We start from the raw sequence: 17,824 nt of genomic DNA, 5'->3' as shown, positions 1-17,824 counted from the left end.
GAGACAGAGAGAAAGAGAGAGAGACAGAGAGAAACTGGTGGGATAGGGAAAGAGAGAGAGAGAGACAGTCTGTATGAGATAGCTCAAGATGAAGAAGATGGAAAAAGGGATGTAAAACACTTGCGGAGAAACACCTTTAAGAAATTTGGGGTGGCTTGGTGGCTCAGCGGTTAGCGCTGCTGACTGAGAGCACCAGAGATGTGGGTTCAATTCCACTCTTGGGTAACTGTCTGTCTGGAGTTTTCACATTCTCTCTGTGTGGGCTTCCTCCGGGTGCTCTGATTCACTCCCACAATCCAAAGATTGCAGGTTAGTTGGATTATCCATGTAGGGTTACAGGGAATGTGTAGAGGGGTTGGCCTGGGTGGAATGCTCTTTGGAAGGGCCGAATGGCCTGTTTTCATATTGCAGGGATTCAATGAATAAAAAGAAAGAAAATCTCAATGTGGTGCATTCACAATATGTTGGGGTGGCAAAATGTATCAGCCATGATCAAATAGCAGAGCAGACTCAGTGGGCTGAATGTCCTAATTCTCCTCCTTTATCATATGGTCTTATGAAAGGATGTTTACCTGCCTTCCTGCTCCTATCACAATGCCTAATGTCAGTCTTCATCAGTCAGACAGTGGGTTGTACACAAGCAGGTGGGGGAGGGGGACAAAATACGTCACTTTTAAACATTCTATGAGGCCGTGTAAAGGAGAGCTGGTGTTACTCAGCATCTTTTGATGGACCCAGAAAATGCTTGAACAGCAAGAGGGCATTGGATGATCACTTGGACAGAGATAATGTGCAAATGTCCGGGGAAAGACAGAAGAATGGTGCTTGATAGTGACACCCATTTGAACAGCCAGGAAGAATGGGCTGAATGGCCTCCCTCAGTGCTGTAACTCTTCTGTGAAGTGGAATGTGGTAAACACCAATGTTCCCACTCTGCTACCCATAGCCACTGGGAGGCGTCGTGCACACCGATAGCTATGGCACTGCATGGCGTCTGCTTTCCAGAAGTCTCTGTTGTGCACGGTCCCCTGAGATCCACATGGTGGGTAAGGCAATGAGAGATAATGTTGACAAACAAAGTGGCTAATGTGTGCACAGCAAGAGCCACAAACAGCAATGTGACAATAACCAGATAATCTGTTTTTGTGTCTTCATAGTTGAGGGAAATATTTTCGGCAAGACACTCAGAAGGCTCTTCTTAACCCTGAGATAATCTGTAGGAACAGAAATAAGCCATTCAGCCCATCAAACCCACTCCGCTACTCAAATGAAATTATGGCTCACCTGGTAATCCGCAACTCTACTTTCCTGCCTTACTGATTAAAAATCTGTCTCAGTCTTGAAAATATAACATGAATGGTCACTCATGTTCATCTGAAAAGGATGAATTGATGTCTCAGTACTGAGAAAGTAGGCTAGATTCAATGTGACTTGAACCCACAATCTTTTTAAGAAGAAAGCCTGCTTAGCACTGAGCCATAGCCAAAAGCCTTTTAAAACGGATTCTTTTAAGGTAGAAACAACAAATGTGCACAAATGCGACATTAGAAAGAAATAGTGATAAAAGAAAAGATAAAAATTCGAGGCTTAAAAGTGGCTAGTTTGGACCAAACAGATGTAAGACAATTGGAGAAGGTGGGGGGGGCGGCAGCAGGGTGGGTTGGAAGGGTTAAGCGGCAGGGAAAATTTCAAGCATAATTTTTTTTTAGAAGTTACATGAAATCACTGAGATTTGCTGAGGTCTGTTGAACATTGTTGCACGTCAAACTTGAAACAGGCCTTGTTTCAAGGCAGCCTGATTAAATTAGTGATATAATTTCATGTACAGAACTCAAAACAAGCCTCTGAGCCTGAAGGCCATGGGTTTATGTAACACTGTTGGATATTACCACAAAACCCAGATTAACACTTCAGTGGAGAACAGAAAGCATACCAAACTGTGGGATGAATCCGCAGCCACAAGTGTTTATATTAAATATTTGGTTTGATTTATTTACAGTTGGTTTTGTTATAATGTGTTTCCTCAATGTGAATTAGCTTTAACGTGATTGAAGAACTTAGACCATTATTTGTAGAACATGAACTCTCCAGAACCTGTGTTATTTGTAGAACGCGAACTCTCCTTAGCTATATTGGCTATAACGTGATTCCGGCCCCATGGCACAGCTATTACGCAATGTTCTTTATAACGCGAGATCACAACTATCGTGGTTATATCGGAACTGACAGTACTTGATTTGATTTATTTATTGTCACATATATTTTGTTCCAAAATACATTGATAAATGTTGTGTAGTGTCGTCAGTCCTTGGCGCCATTTTAAAACAGAGAAAAATAAACCAAAACATAGAATATAAGAGCAGAAAAATGAAGAAATAAAAAAAAGTCTTCAACTTTACAGTCTTTCTTGATAAGTGCTCATCTATGGGCCTGTTGGCCAGGCATGAGTCCCCTTTGCCACCCAGCTGCCGGTGGAACAAGAGTCGCCATTCTTCAGTGCCACTTTGTCTCCACCAATGCCCTCGCCGTTACGAGTCTAGGCTGGGCCTTGTCAATGTAACCGCCACAGATTCTGCTGAGTACTGCAGGAACTGCACTATGCCGTTGCCATGAGTCCACTGCAGGCCCACCTTGCCGATGCTGCCAATGCCACCGAGTGCCATACTGGGCCCAAGCTCACCTTGCTCAGGGGATCCCATGGTGTGATTTTCAGTAAAGACCAGCAGAGGAGCTCTTTTAATGCAATAGCCAACATCTAACCTTCAATCAACACCTCTAAAGATAGATAAATGCTTATCTCTTGTTGCTGCTTGTTGGGCCTTGATATTTCAAAGACGGTTGCTGCCTTTCCTTCTCTATAACAGAAACAATTCAATGGCTTTCAAGTAGTTCAGGGGAGCCTGAGAATAGAGAATCTACAGGAACATCCAGCATGCAGTAATACTGTAGTGTGGAGGCAATGGTGTTGGCCTAGTAATCTAACACCTGTGGCTCACACTTTAGGGGTGTGTGTTCACATCCCACCAAGCCAGGTGGTGAAAATTTGAATTCAATCAAAATGCTGTGGAATTAAAAAGCCAGCCAGTGGTGAATGTCTGCTGCATCTTAATTTTCTTTTGGCCTAAGTATGAGTTTTATCGGGTTTTTTGGTTGGTTTCTCACTGTGACACCTAATGAGTTTACTCATGTTATTTTATCAAACCTATCTCGTTAACTGCCCATCCCTTCCCTATTGTACTCCAGTCTCCCAATTTTAGACCCCATCTTACCACGTGTCATTCCCCGAATAATTTGCCTCTGCCAGGAATTCCCGAAATTTTTGGCATCTTCACAAGTCCATTGTGCACCTGGATAAGTATTGTCAATCTGGGGTTGTCCTGCGCAATTCCTAACATTTGCTCCAGACGTGGCAGGCAGGTGGTGGGTATCAGAGTTGACAGTGTGGCGCTGGAAAAGCACAGCAGGTCAAGCAGCATCTGAGGAGCAGGAGAATCAACATTTCGGGCATGAGCCTTTCAACAGGAATAGCTCAAGATGAAGAAGATGGAAAAAGGGAAGTAAAATACTGACAGAGAAATGTCTTTAAGAGGACTTGAGGTGGCATGGTGGCTCAGTGGTTAGCACTGCTGCCGCAGTGCACCAGGGATCTGGGTTCAATTTCATCCTTGGGTAACCGTCTGTCTGGAGTTTTCACATTCTCTCTGTGTGGGTTTTCTCCGGGTGCTCTGATTCCCTCCCACAATCCAAAGATGTGCAGATTAGGTGGATTATCCATGTATGGTTACAGGGAAAGTGTAGAGGGATAGGCCTGGGTGGGATGCTCTTTGGAAGGGCCGAATGGCCTGCTTTCATACTGTAGAGATTCTATGAGTAAAAAGAAAGAAAATCTCGATGTGGTACATTCATAATATGTTAGGGGGGACAAAATGTATCAACCAAGATCAAATGGCAGAGCAGACTCAATGGGCTGAATGTCCTAATTCTCCTCCTTTATCATATGGTCTTATGAAAGGATGTTCACCTACCTTCCTGATCCTATCATAATGCCCAACGTCAGTCAGTCAGATAGTGAGTTGTACACAAGCAGGCTGGGGAGGAGCGCAATACATCACTTTTAAACATTCTATTAGGCTGTGGGGTTGGGTATCAGAGCCGATTGAACAGGCAGGGTCCCAGAGGTCCTTCCCCAGGACCAGCAGTGGAGGCCATGACAGTAGGCCATGCCAGCCCTGTCTGGGATTGGCACCTGTGCCAGTGCAGACTCAGCTATCTGGAGGAACGCCCAACACTAGAAAGTGACCTTCTCCACTCTGCCAGTGCAAGTGTCACCATCTTCTCTCCAATAACTCTCATGCTTCAATATCCTAGACAACACCGGTTCAGTTTGCCCAACCTCTCTTTGAAGGCCAGTCCTGCAATCCTTTGTTTAAAACACACCGTTCTCTCCTGATTGTTTTGTCAATTCCTTCACAAAAATAATTGAATATTTATTATTTTCTTCCAGTTCATCACACACAATCTCATTTGGTTAATCAGCCCTGCCTCAAGCTCACTCCCAGTCTCTGCCTCAGGTTAAATGCCCTCACAAAGCGGTGTTCATTTTAAGCCAAAGATGACCTTCTCTTTTTAATCCCATGCCAATATTTTCCAATTCCACGTCATTCCTTTTGTGCATGCCTCAGCGAACTCTCTGCCGAAATGCTTGTCCATACCATTATGATCTGCATAAAGCATGGCAGCAAACCCTTCAGTCTAACTCATCCAAGCTGACCTAGTTTCCCAAACTAACCAGTACCACCTGCCAGCATTTAGCCCAAACTCCTCAATGCCTTTCCTACTCATGTACCTGTCCAGGTGTCTTTTAAATGTTGCAACTGTACCTGCAGCCATCACTTCCTCTAACAGTTTATTCTCCACACGAACCACTCTCTCTGTGAAAAAGTTGTCCCTCAGGTCCCTTTCTCTTCTCACCTTAAAAATACACCCTCTAGTTTTGAACTCCCCCACCATATAAAAAAGACCTTTGTTATTCACGTTATCTCAGCCCGTCATGATTTTATAAACTTCTACAGAGTCACCCATCAACCACTTACACTCCAGGGACAAAATGAATGAATGAAGGAATAATTTTATTGTCATGTGTACTTTACAGTGTGTTTGATAACCACTAGCCAAACACCGTTCCATCCTCCACTCTCCCAATCTCATTTGCCTTCCTAGCCCTATACGGCATGGCAAGACAGATATACTGTGAGTCTGGCAATTCTGGCTGAGGGGTCAAAGTGCTTAAAGGCAAGGCAGAGGTGCAGTGAGGATCCTATAAGCTCTGAATGAGTGACCACTAAGAGAGCAAGCGAGAGCTACCTGGAGATGCAGCCTGGTCAACCCTAAGCTGTCCATTTGTGTCTCTGAGCACACAATGTCCTTGCTGCAGTGTTGCAATGAGAGCTGCCAGTGCAGCCTGAGGTGCAGTACTGCTGTAAATGGATCGGCAACGTGCCATGATGCTGCACATATCGGATGTTTCTGTTCAGAGTCCATTATGGAGATCCTTCAGAACAAACAGCGAGCTGAATCTGCCAGATCTCCATTTGATTACCACGTTGAGAATTCTGGATGTTCAGATTGATTGGAATATTTGGTAAGGTAGGATCTTGAATATTAGTGAGGTGAGAAGTAGTACTCAGAAGGCCTCAGGCCTCCAGCTAGGCCTCACCACATATCTCCCCCAATTCTATAGGTAATCTCAGCATGGCACTCAGATCCCTATCCTCACTCTGAATAACCACAGTCAGTTCAACAAGAGTCTGGCTTACTCATGTCCTTCAGTGAGCAAAGTGGAAGAGAAGGGAAAGTTAGAGGGTGAGTGAGGATAGGAATCACAGGTGTGTCAGAACTAGAGGTGAAGGAAGTGGTGATGTCTGTAGAGAAGATAGGTCCAAACCAGCATTAACACCAGAATTACATTCCACATTCCAGTGCCCACAGTACCTTACATATGAACAAGGAGAGAAATAGGCCATTCACCCCAATACTGCTGTATGAGAATACAACAGAACACAAGTATGGAGAACACAGTTGTAGGAGAACACAGATCAGGAGAATAGTTACAGGCGAATGCAGTGACAGGACAACACAGTTACAAGAGGATACTGTTACAGGAAAGTCTGTTCTTCTATTTAATACAACCATTGCTGATTTGATTGTAACCTTAAATCCACATTCCTGTCCACTCTTTCACCCATTAGATTAACAAGAAGCTATTCATCTCTGTCTTAAAAATAGTCAGTAGAACAATATTCTACTAGCTTGTCTGATTCCTTCCTATAATTTTGCTTTTGTTTCAGTCTCCCAGCACATTAATCTGGCCTTCTTTATTACAAGTCCTATGCCAGATTTTCCTTGTGCATAAGCATTGTGTTTTGTGCCTTGCATCTACCCAAAGGAGGCTATTTCAGCCCATTGTGCCTACCCTGCACTTTGAAGGGACTAAACAGAAGTCAGGTATGCGCAAGGACAGAGAATTCGAGGAATGCAGAATTCCCGAATGGGATAAGTAGTGAGGAGATTTCAGATATGGGAGGATAATGTTGTTGAATTTGAGATAAGCACAGAGATTGCTGGAATTACTGTTATAGGAAATTGCAGTTAGAGAAAAATGCAGAAGTAGGAGAATGCAGTTATTGGAGAATGAGTTATCAGAGGATGCTGTTTACAGGAAAATACTTTACATCAGAACACAATTATAGGGGAAGGCAGCTACTTTAGAAACCAATTATAGGGAAATATTAGAATGTAGGTGCGGGGAACATAGCAGTAGGAGAATGTATTTTCAGGAGCATGCAGTGTAGAAGAACAGAATTATAAAAAGAGAGAACATAGTTACATGAGAACGCACGTTCAGGATAATTCCATTATAGCTGTTAGAAGAGAATGCAGTTAGAGGACACTGTGTTTAATTAGACTGCAGTAAGAGATGAACACTGCTGTATAAGAATGCACAAATATGCAGCACACAATTATAGGAGACCACAGATCAGGAGAACATAGTTATTGGCAGATGCAGTGACAGGAGATCACATTTACAAGAGGGACAACAGTTACAGGAAAACAGAGTTCTGAGTGAATGCAGTTACAGGAAAATGCAGATATAGAAGAATACAGATACAGGATCAAGCTGTTATTGGAGAGCATTCTTTTACCAGAGACCAGATCGTTGAGAGTTCTATTTTAGGAGAAAACACTGACAGGAGAATGCGGGTACAGGAGGACACATTTTGAAAACTGTGCAGTTTTATTATAATGCAATTGGAGAATAATGCTGTTATTAGAGTGAAAGGAGAACACTTATGGAAGAATGCAGCAGCAGAACACAGAAAGGGGACAGTGCAGTTTTATTAAACGGTATTTGTAGGAGGATGCATTTATGTGAGAACACAGTCATCAGAGAAATCAGAAAAAGAGAGCATAGATATAGAAAAACAGTTATGAGAAATTCGGTTACAGGAGAGTGGAGATACAGGAGAACAGAGCTCTGGAGGAATGCTGGAAAATAATAAAAGCAGTTTAAAATCAAGCATTTAGAGGGGAGCAGGGAGTAGTTATACAATAATGCAGTTATAGGAGAACATGGTTACAGGAAAATGCAGCTACAGAACATAAAGAGCAGGACTATGTTGTTAGATTGTAATTAGCTGAAAGCACTGTTGTAAGAGAACACAGTTATAGAGAACACAGTTATGGGGGAGAGCTATGGAACAAGAATTCAATTGTAGAAGAACACATTTGTAGGGTAACACACTTATAGGAGAAAGTGGTTGTAAACAACACAGTTAAAGAAGCACACAGTTACAGGAGACCACAGTAATAGGAGAACATGGTAACAGGAAAATAATTATCAGTAGATGGGATAAGAGAAGAACATAGTAATTGGAGAATGCACTTACCAGTCGTCACAGTTAGAGGAGAAGATAGTTAAAGTGAATGTGGTCACAGGGGACCACAGGAGACTATAGTTGCAGAAGGTCACTGAGTTGGGAAAATCGTGTTACAAGAGAGTGCAGTTTCAGACAGTTATCAAGGAACACACTTATAGGAGAACACAGGACAGTGCAGTTTTGTCACAATGCAGTTATGGGAGAATGCAGATAAAACAGAATACAATTATAGGGAACAGAATTGAAGGAGAGTACAGTTACAAGAAAAGGCAGTAGTAGGAAAATGCAATTATTGGAATTACAGGAAAATGCAGCTATAGCAGAACACAGTTACAGGAAAGAGAGTTGGAGGCTAGTGCAATTACAGGAAAACCCTTGCAGGAGAACACTATATCAAAAGAATACAATAACAGGACAGTTCAGTTATAGGAGAACATAGTTACAAGTGAAAAATAAAGAACTACAGATGATGGAAAGTTGTGCTTTCTCTTCACAGATGCTGCCAGACCATTTGAGTTTCTTCAGCAATTTCTGTACTTGTTTTAGTTACACAGGCTTAGGAGATTTTAGAAAGATGATCAAAATCCCAGGACAGGTGTTAGAGATTGAGAGTCTTTTGAATGTTTGCAGAGATGCAGTTCCATGCAAGTCATTTCCAGGGCATGTTGGGCAGGATTGGGGGGAATGCACAGAGTGAGGGGTTGATGTACAGGACTCCAGACTCAGATGAAGGGGCACAGACTGGGAATTACATAATTAGACAGTAATTTTTAGGATCACATTTGGAGGATCATTGACCCCAAATCTCTCCTATGACCCACTTGCTATCATCAGGGTGAAGGCTACGGCAAAGTCATTATTTTAATAAATAGTTTAAAGGTGTTTTTTTGTGTTGTTAGCTGAACTAAGCGTGGTTGATGAATGAAAGAAGGTCGGCAACTGACAGAGAACATCGAGGTGTCCATGGATACAGCAAACAGCAGATTACATAGTAACCTGGAATTCGTCTGTTTCAAGTTAAATCTGTCTGGCCTCGTTGTCAGAATGCCAAGTACATGCACAGAGCGCTGAGAGGCAACAGTCTGTCCCATGGTGTCTGGGTGCAGCTGACTGCACACACATTCTGTCCACTGCACTCAGCAAAGTGCAAGAACAGGTCTGTTTCCATGCTATACGACTCCAAGATCACGGCTGAACAGATTATAACTTCGAATCTCACCTGTCTCTTTCCCACCTTTCACCCACTTGCTCAGTAAGAATTTATCCACCTAGTCTCTGAATAACATTCAAGCACTAGACTGCCACCACTCTTTTCAGGAAGAGAGTTCCAAAGATGCTCAACACTGAGAAAAAAGAAAATCACCTCATCTCTGTTTTACTGAGGCAACTCACGAGTTTTAAACAGTGGCTATTTGTTCTAGATTCTTCTATAAGAGGAAAGATCCTCTCCACATAGATCTGGTCAAGACCCCTCAGGATTTTATATGTTTCAGTTAAATCAAACCCCCAGTAGGTACAAAGCCCAATCTTTCTTCATACGATCGTCCATTCATTCCAAGTCATAGCCTGGTAACTTTTTCTTATATATATCTTTCCTTAAATACTCCATAAATGGTTTCATAAATGCCTACTCTAAGTGAAGTGGAACCTTCCTACCTTTATATTCAAAACCCCTCACAATAAAATGTAATATTTTATGAGCTTCCCTAATTACTTGCTGTACTTGCATATTAAACCTCTGAGAATCAAAACTGTCATTCATCATTAACTGGTGTCTTTCTATGGCAATGCTTCTACACTTGTCAACTAATCAATATTCTCTTTTCAAACAGTACAAATGTTGGTGTTCCCCTGTAATTGATATTCTTGCAAATTGTCCTGATGAGTGGAAGACAAAAGTCGTGGATGAAATGGGTATCTTTTTTCAGTAACATTCAAGGTTTGCACTACCAAATGATGACCCAAGCTGTGGTGAGATTTGACCCAACACCCCAGAGAATGTCCCTAACCCCTGAGTTAACAATTTAGCAACATTTCTACCAGCTTCCCATCAGGGATTGGTGTGTCAAATTGATACTTAACAATCTGAGTTCTCCAGTGCCTTAGAACCACTTTAAGCTAGATGTTACAGATGGTGACATAAAGAGACAAGCCAATTTGATTTTATTCATTGCCCCCGGAACGCCTCTGAGTAACATACACACAAAACCAGAACCATCCTAAGATTTATGTTACGTTCTTTGTGACACATGAACAAACTATTTTTTGAGATGGGTGTCTCCACTGCCAAAGGCACTGGCCCCACCTTGTTCCTATTCATGCTGTAAGGCAGTGTAGGGCTCTTCCAGCTCCACAGGAAAGGCACGATCCTACTAGAGGTTGCTCTATTTGTCCAAAGGTGAGTGATCTGTGAGATACAGTGCTCTCTACCACATCACCAGCGGTCTGTCGGTCTGGTGAACTCACCGATATAAAACCTCACATGCTGCTCCAAAGAAATGTGACCCTAAAGCATTGACGCTTAGATCTTAATTGGCAAATCCCACCCCAGGAATTCAAAATACATCTCATGGACACTTCCACCGGTCGAGAAAAGTCAGAGAGGTTTTAACTTTCATTTTCCTCCATTTTGCTTTCAATGTTATGACGTGAAAAAATATTAGCCATGTGGCAGGAGGTCATGTGATAAAATCTCCAGGAACATGTCCACCCAAAATTGGCAACCTTAATTTTATTCAATGCTACACAAGTCCAGCACTGATGGATCTCAGTAACAATTCCAAACCTCCATACACCCCCATTAGTAGAATGCACTTCACTTTGAAGGTAAGGTACAGCAACACTGCAGAGGGTCAATGTGGAGAATAATCAGAGTCAGGCTAACTTGGCCTCCTCTTGTGACTTTACCAAAGAAAGGTTGTGTATCCTGCCAATCTGTATACCCGGCACTCCAGCCTCATCCCACTCCTTGGCTATTCTTTTGCAGGTGGCACTGGGGAAGGGGCATGGTCCTCTTTCAAAAGGGTTGAGGCCAATTCATTTAGAGACCAACTGAGGCCTGTTAAGATTGTTCAGTCAACCTCCAGGATCCCACGGTGATGGGCACCCAGCAGCCCGTCGAGGTCCCCTCTGCCAGGGTGCAGATGCCATCCCACGGCTGGAGGCTGTGTGGTTAGCACAGCTGCCTCACAGTGCTAGGGACTTGGGTTCGATTCCAGCCTCGGAAGACTGTCTGTGTGGAGTTTGCACATCCTCCCTGTGTCTGTGTGGGTTTCCAATCCAAAGATGTGTAGGTAAGGTGAATTGGCCATGCTACATTGCCCATAGTGTTCAGGGATGCATTAGTCAGGGGTAAATGTAAAGTAATAGGGTAGGGAAATGGGTCTGGGTGGGTTACTCTTCAAAGGGTCGGTGTGGACTTGTTGGGCTAAAGGGCCTGTTTCCAGACTGTAGGGATTTGATGTTAGTGAGTAGGGAACTGAGCAACTCAACTTGAGAAGGGTTCCAACTCAGAGGGGAAGTGAGGCGGCATTTTAATCTTCCCCACACCATGAATGGTGGGAACGGAGGTTAAATTTGAGAGCTTAGCTCATGACAAACGTCTTTGTGACTGGCCGTTGCAGATGGCAGGGTTATAAAACTACGTGCTGCAAGCTCTCAACAGGATCTGAGTAAAGCACAAAAACACAACAACTGAGGTCACAGTGATATCACAACTCACCTCAGAGGCCCATCTACATATTCATTAAACTCTTTCTCATCACATTCCATCATAAAGTTTTAAACCACCCCTTCCTCCGTCAAGTCAATCCGCATTATCTTCTGCCACAGTGCAGTTCCTGAGAGCGTCTCCCCTTGTTGTGTGAAGTCTATACACTGAGTCACCACTCAGACTGTCAGCTTACCTTACAAAGGGCATGTTATGAACAGAGCAACATCTCACCGAGGTGTCAGGAGAACAGGAACGATTGTACACCCTGCAGGACAAAGACCAGACATTGACTCAAACAACGAGTTTCAAATCAACCACTCTCAGTTCACCGTGACAAGCATTCAAACTAGTCAAAAAATAAAACGAATTACTGAGGATGTTGTTCAATTGAAATAAAAAAACTGGAAATGGTGGAGAAACTCAGCATCTACACTGTCCTGCCTTGTCCTTCTCCACAGGCATTACGACCCCCTTTGTCTTCTGTCTGCTGACATTATTGATCCATAATCCCTCTCACCCTCAAACCTTCTCGTCCCCTCACTTGCTTCTCCCAAACAGCTTAAGCACACACCATCTCCAATTCTTTTTAGTTTTGAGCAAGAGTCATTGAACTTGAGGTGTTAACTCGGTTTCTCTCTCCACAGGTGCTGCCACACTTGCTGAGTTTCTCCAGCATTCTCTGTTTTAATTCCAGTTTTTAAGCCATTCAGAGCTAACCAGAATTGCAGCACGTTTAGTTCTGAAATCAGTTTAAAGAACAATATATTCACCTTCAATCTAATCTTACATTCAAGGAACATTAGGAGCAGGAGGAGGCCATTCAGTTCATTAAACCTCTTCTACCATTCATTCAGATCATGCTGGCCTACATTCCATCTCATTCATCAATTGATCAATATCCTTTGATTCCCTTCCCCAGCAAACCCATATCTATCTGAACATTACAAACTATCAATGTTCCCAGTGTCTTTGGCAGATAGAGCATAGAGTCATAGAGATGTACAGCACGGAAACACACCTTTCGGTCCAACCCGTCCATGCCGACTAGATACCCAACCCAATCTAGTCCCACCTGCCAGCACCCGGCCCATATCCCTCCAAACCCTTCCTATTCATATACCCATCCAGATGCCTCTTAAATGTTGCAATTGTACCAGCCTCCACCACTTCCTCTGGCAGCTCATTCCATACACGTACCACCCTCTGCGTGAAAAAGTTGCCTCTTTTATAATCTTTCCCGTCTCACCCTAAATCTATGCCCTCTAGTTCTGGATTCCCCCACCCCAGGGAAAAGACTTTGTCCATTTATCCTATCCATGCCCCTCATGATTTTATAAACCTCTATAAGGTCACCCCTCAGCCTCTGACACTTCAGGGAAAACATCCCTAGCCTTTTCAACCTCTCCCAATAACTCAAACCCTCCAACCTTGGCAACATCCTTGTAAATCTTTTCTGAACCCTTTCAGATTTCAATGATCCTTTGAGCGAAACGCATTCTTCCGGAACCATCTATCTCTACCTTTAAGTTCGTGCCCCCTCTGTGCAGGAATCCCGATCAGAGAAAATGGTTTTTCCAATCTAAATTTAAATCACTCTTCAAATTTCTATACTCAGGAATGCAAGCCAAATTTCTACAGCCGGCCCATGAACTTAAATCTGCCTTGTGTCCCTTTCTCAAATCCAATACATCCTTCTTAAGGGTGGAACCTCAAAATAGAAAACAGCACTCAAGAGGGGTCTGTACCGCATAGCATTTTGAAAAGTTCATTTTGTTCACTTGAAGTTACCGTAGGTATTTGTACCAACAGAGGGAGTCTGCATAAGCTGGTTAATAAAAGTAAGCCATGTTCACTCGAGTGATTTCAATTCTAGATCACCCTGGCTGTTTTTGTCCCAATGGGTGGGACCAAGGCTACGTGAAAGCATCACGTGTGCCCCTTTCCAACACTTCCCCTCCCACTCAAGATCTTGACGTGGAGCAATCGAGCAGCTCACTGTGTGTGTTATGATCAGTAACTGGAGTTCTCAGGATTCAGTGAACACTGTGGTACCTGAGATCTGCATTACTCTACAGGCAGTTGTAGCATCTGTAGACTAGCTGGTCGTTGATTTAAATTACTCTGCCCTCATTATAACATTTAAAAAATGACAACCTACCAGTTGTACAATGGGCACACATGGCCATTTCTCAGGGCTAGACCATACCTGTCAAGAGAAACAGAAATTATTCAATGCACACGCAGTAACAACCAATCTGCCCACACACCTCAGATAATTTTACACAGACTCCAGCGCCAGTTCATTTTTTCATTCCACCTCTCCCTTATTAGAACTGTTTTGGAAACTGAGTTGCATGATTTGGGTCGTACTGACAGTCAGCTGAAAATGTACAGATTGTTCTGTTGCAGTTTGAATCCAGTTTCACTGAGATAACGCAGGTCCACCCTCATTGTTCACTCCGTAAGATGTGGAGCAGAGTAGGCCATTTAGCCCATCGAGGGTGCTCTGCTATTCAATGAGATCATGACTGGTAGGCAGGGTCGAGGGGGATATGGGCCAAGTGCTGGCAAATGGAACTAGATTAATTTAGGATATCTAGTTGGCATGGATGAGTTGGACCGAAGGGTCTGTTTCCACGCTGTTTATCACTATGACTCTATGACCACTTTCCTCTTTTATTCCCTAAGCCTTGATTCCCTGACTTATTAAAAATGTATCTCTCTCAGCCTTGAATATAATAAGTGAATCAGTCTTGACAGCTCTCTGTGGTAAAGAATTCCACCCTCCAACACCTCCACCCATTGAAAAGTAAGGTGAGAATTACTCCTGTCGAGCAGATACCTTTACTTGTCAGTCATTCTGATCTCCAGCCCATATCTGAATAAACTCACTTCAGCTCAGCATTGCTGCCTTATAAGGGTCACCTCTGGGTCTTAGGACTATTTCTGGGTCACAATATCGAATATGGTCTTTATTTTCTCCTTCTCCTTGCTTCCTCTCCCTCCTTGCGATAGGATTTACCCTGTGGGTTTCTTCAGCCTCAGATGGAGGTCTGAACTGAGTGGAAACGAGTCGCTCATTGTGATTTTCCTGGAATTAGTCAACTCACAGTTAGGCCTCCCAAAGCGCTGAGGCCATTCAGAGTTCTTGCAGATTGAGTAGGGTACAGCTGAGGGTAGGCAAGAGAGAGGCACTTTCTTCACTGGGTAACCATGCCGTACCAAGGCTGGCAGGAAGCGGGCTTTTATACCTGCCTGGGGCATCATCTCACACCCACTTCCAGCCTGTCCCAGCCATTTGCCAAATGGCCACCTCCTGATACCCAAATTGATCTTTGTGCTAATGTGACTGCAAAACTACAGCAACGTTGTTGCCTCTGAACCAACCTCTGAAACGGCCCAGCAAACCACTCAGTTCAAGGGTATTGAGGTGAGGGCAACATACACTGGCTTCACCTGCAAAACCACATCCCATTAGAGAAACAAGGAGAACAAAATTAGATAAATTACTCCAGGGACAATTTTAACTTTATTCAATATTTGTAAATCTACAGTTTAATTGGTACTAAAGTTACTGAGAGATTGTAAGATCGGGGGAATTGTTACTCTGGTTTCCAAAGTTGAAGTTAGGCCATATATCAGTGTTTGCTCTGCACTTTAACTAAATTAATATGTTTGGCAGGACACCAACTCTCAAAATATATGAGACGCATTCTGTCATGAGATCAGCTGAAAGCACAGAGGGGTACTGAGTATACGGACACGATCTCCTTGCAAAAGCTCACACATTGAGTGCTTTAACATAGAAAACAACCCAGAATCTTTCAGAGAGAATGGGGAATAATGTGCTACAACCTGAACAATAACAGATTGGAGAAGGAGGAGCTAAAAGATGGTTATACAGAGAATTTCAGAGAATGGAAACTTACTGTGAAGCAGCCAAAGATATTGGTAAATGAAGGGGAATGAGTTGACCTGGGAGTGGTGTAGGGCAAAGGGAGGAGACAGGGAAGCTCAGTGTGATACTGCCGGCCCTCATCATGGGTTCAGCTTAACCACATGAAGCTCCACTCAGTATGCTTCTGTGTGTGTCACTGATTTTGATTTTGATTTATTGTTGTCACATGTACCTAAGTACTGTGAAAAGTTTTGTTTTGCGTGCACTACAGGCTTATCATAACATACAAGGACATGCAGATCATAGACTGTTTTGACAGAGTGAGGTATATAAGATTACATATGCACAGGAGGTATACAAAAGCAGGATCAACATGAGATTTGAAGGTGGAGAGGTCCATTCATCAGCCTAATAACAGTGGGGAAGAAGCTGTTCTTGAACCTGTTGGTACGTGTGTTTAAGCTTCTGTATCTCCTGTCTGACAGAAGGGATTGGAAGAGATTATAACTTGGTGGGAGGGGTCTTTGATGATGTTGACTGCCTCTCCGGGGCAATGAGAAGTGTAGATGGAGTCAATGGAAGGTTGGCTTGGGTGATGGTCTGGGCTATGTTCACAACTTTCTGTAGTTTCTTACAGTCCTGGGCAGAGCAGATACCATACCAAGCCTTGATGCCCCCAAATAGAACACTTTCTGTAAAGTTTGGTGAGGGTCCTTGTGAACATGCCGAATTTTCTAAGCCTCCTGAGGAAGCAGAGGTGTTGTTGTGCCTTCTTGACTGCTGCATCTATGTGGGAGGACCAAGGTCATCGTCACTCCTAGGAACATGACGCTCTCGACCCTCTCCACCTCAGCTCCAGTGAAGTAGTTGATGAATAGTTCATAGAGTCATGGAGTCATAGAGATGTACAGCATGGAAACAGACCCTTCGGTCTAACCCATCCATGCCGACCAGATATCCCAACCCAATCTAGTCCCAACTGCCAGCACCCAGCCCATATCCCTCCAAACCCTTCCTATTCATATACTCATCCAAATGCCTTTTAAATGTTGCAATTGTACCAGCCTCCACCACTTCCTCTGGCAGCTCATTCCTTACACGTACGACCCTCTGTGTGAAAACCCTTAGGTCTCTTTTATATCTATCCCCTCTCACCCTAAATCTATGCCCTCTAGTTCTGGACTCCCTGATCCCAGGGAAAAGACTTTGTCTATTTATCCTATCCATGCCTCTCATAATTTTGTAAACTTCAATAAGGTCACCCCTCAGCCTCCGATGCTCCAGGGAAAACAGTCCCAGCCTGTTCAGCCTCTCCTGTAGCTCAGATCCTCCAACCCTGGCAAAATCCTTGTTAATCGTTTCTGAACCCTTTCAAGTTTCACAACATCCTTCTGATAGGAAGGAGACCAGAATTGCACGCAATATTCCAACAGTGGCCTAACCAATGTCCTGTACAGCTGCAACATGACCTCACAACTCCTGTACTCAATACTCTGACCAATAAAGGAAAGCATACCAAATGCCATCGTCACTATCCTATCTATCTACGACTCCATTTTTAAGGAGCTATGAACCTGCACTCCAAGGTCTCTTTTTCAGCAACACTCTCAAGGTCCTTACCATTAAGTGTATAAGTCCTGCTAAGATTTGCTTTCCCAAAATGCAGTATCTCTCATTTACCGGAATTAAATTCCATCTGCAATTTTCCAGCCCATTGGCCCATCTGGTCCAGATCCTGTTGTAATCTGAGGTAACCCTCTTTGCTAACCACTACACCTCCAATTTTGGTGTCATCTGCAAACTTACTAACTGTACCTCTTATGCTTGCATCCAAATCATTTATGTAAATGACAAAAAGTAGAGGATCCAGCACCAATCCTTGTGGCATTCCACTGGTCACAGGCCTCCAGTCTGAAAAACAACCCTCCACGACTACCCTCTGTCTTCTACCTTTGAGCCAGTTCTGTATCCAAATGGCTAGTTCTCTCTTTATTCTGTGAAATCTAACCTTGCTAATCAGTCTCCAATGGGGAACCTTGTCGAACGCCTTACTGAAGTCCATATTGATCACATCTACCATTCTGCCCTCATCAATCCTCTTTGTTACTTTCTCAAAAAACTCAATTAAGTTTGTGAGGCATGATTTCCCACGCACAAAACCATGTTGACTATCCCTAATCAGTCCTTGCCTTTCCAAACACATGTACATTCTGTCCCTCAGGATTCCCTCCAACAACTTGCCCACCACCAAGGTCAGGCTCACTAGTCTATAGTTCC

The 17,824-nt window shown here is 43.4% G+C and overlaps 1 protein-coding gene across 4 annotated transcripts in view; it reads right to left on the bottom strand.

The window, feature by feature from the left end:
• si:dkey-228d14.5 (uncharacterized protein LOC796266 homolog) overlaps positions 1–17,824 on the bottom strand; it is a 56,085-nt gene that overhangs the window by 13,765 nt on the left and 24,496 nt on the right. For 2 of the 4 annotated variants that reach the window (XM_043678758.1, XM_043678759.1), the window contains exons 2-3: positions 13,808–13,855; positions 11,881–11,914 (exon numbers count right to left, since the gene is read on the bottom strand). In XM_043678758.1, the coding sequence (XP_043534693.1) occupies positions 11,881–11,914; positions 13,808–13,835 (62 nt within the window). In that variant the 5' untranslated portion in view covers positions 13,836–13,855. Of the gene's footprint in view, positions 1–11,658; positions 11,778–11,842; positions 11,915–13,807; positions 13,856–17,824 lie in introns of those variants that run through there. The other 2 variants (XM_043678757.1, XM_043678760.1) reach the window with 2 other exon arrangements.

The sequence above is a fragment of the Chiloscyllium plagiosum genome, chromosome 38 (assembly GCF_004010195.1).
Source record: "Chiloscyllium plagiosum isolate BGI_BamShark_2017 chromosome 38, ASM401019v2, whole genome shotgun sequence".
In the NCBI taxonomy this organism is placed as follows: domain Eukaryota; kingdom Metazoa; phylum Chordata; class Chondrichthyes; order Orectolobiformes; family Hemiscylliidae; genus Chiloscyllium; species Chiloscyllium plagiosum.
The sequence above is the reverse complement of the archived record's forward strand: the minus strand, read 5'-3'. Positions and strand labels throughout refer to the sequence as shown.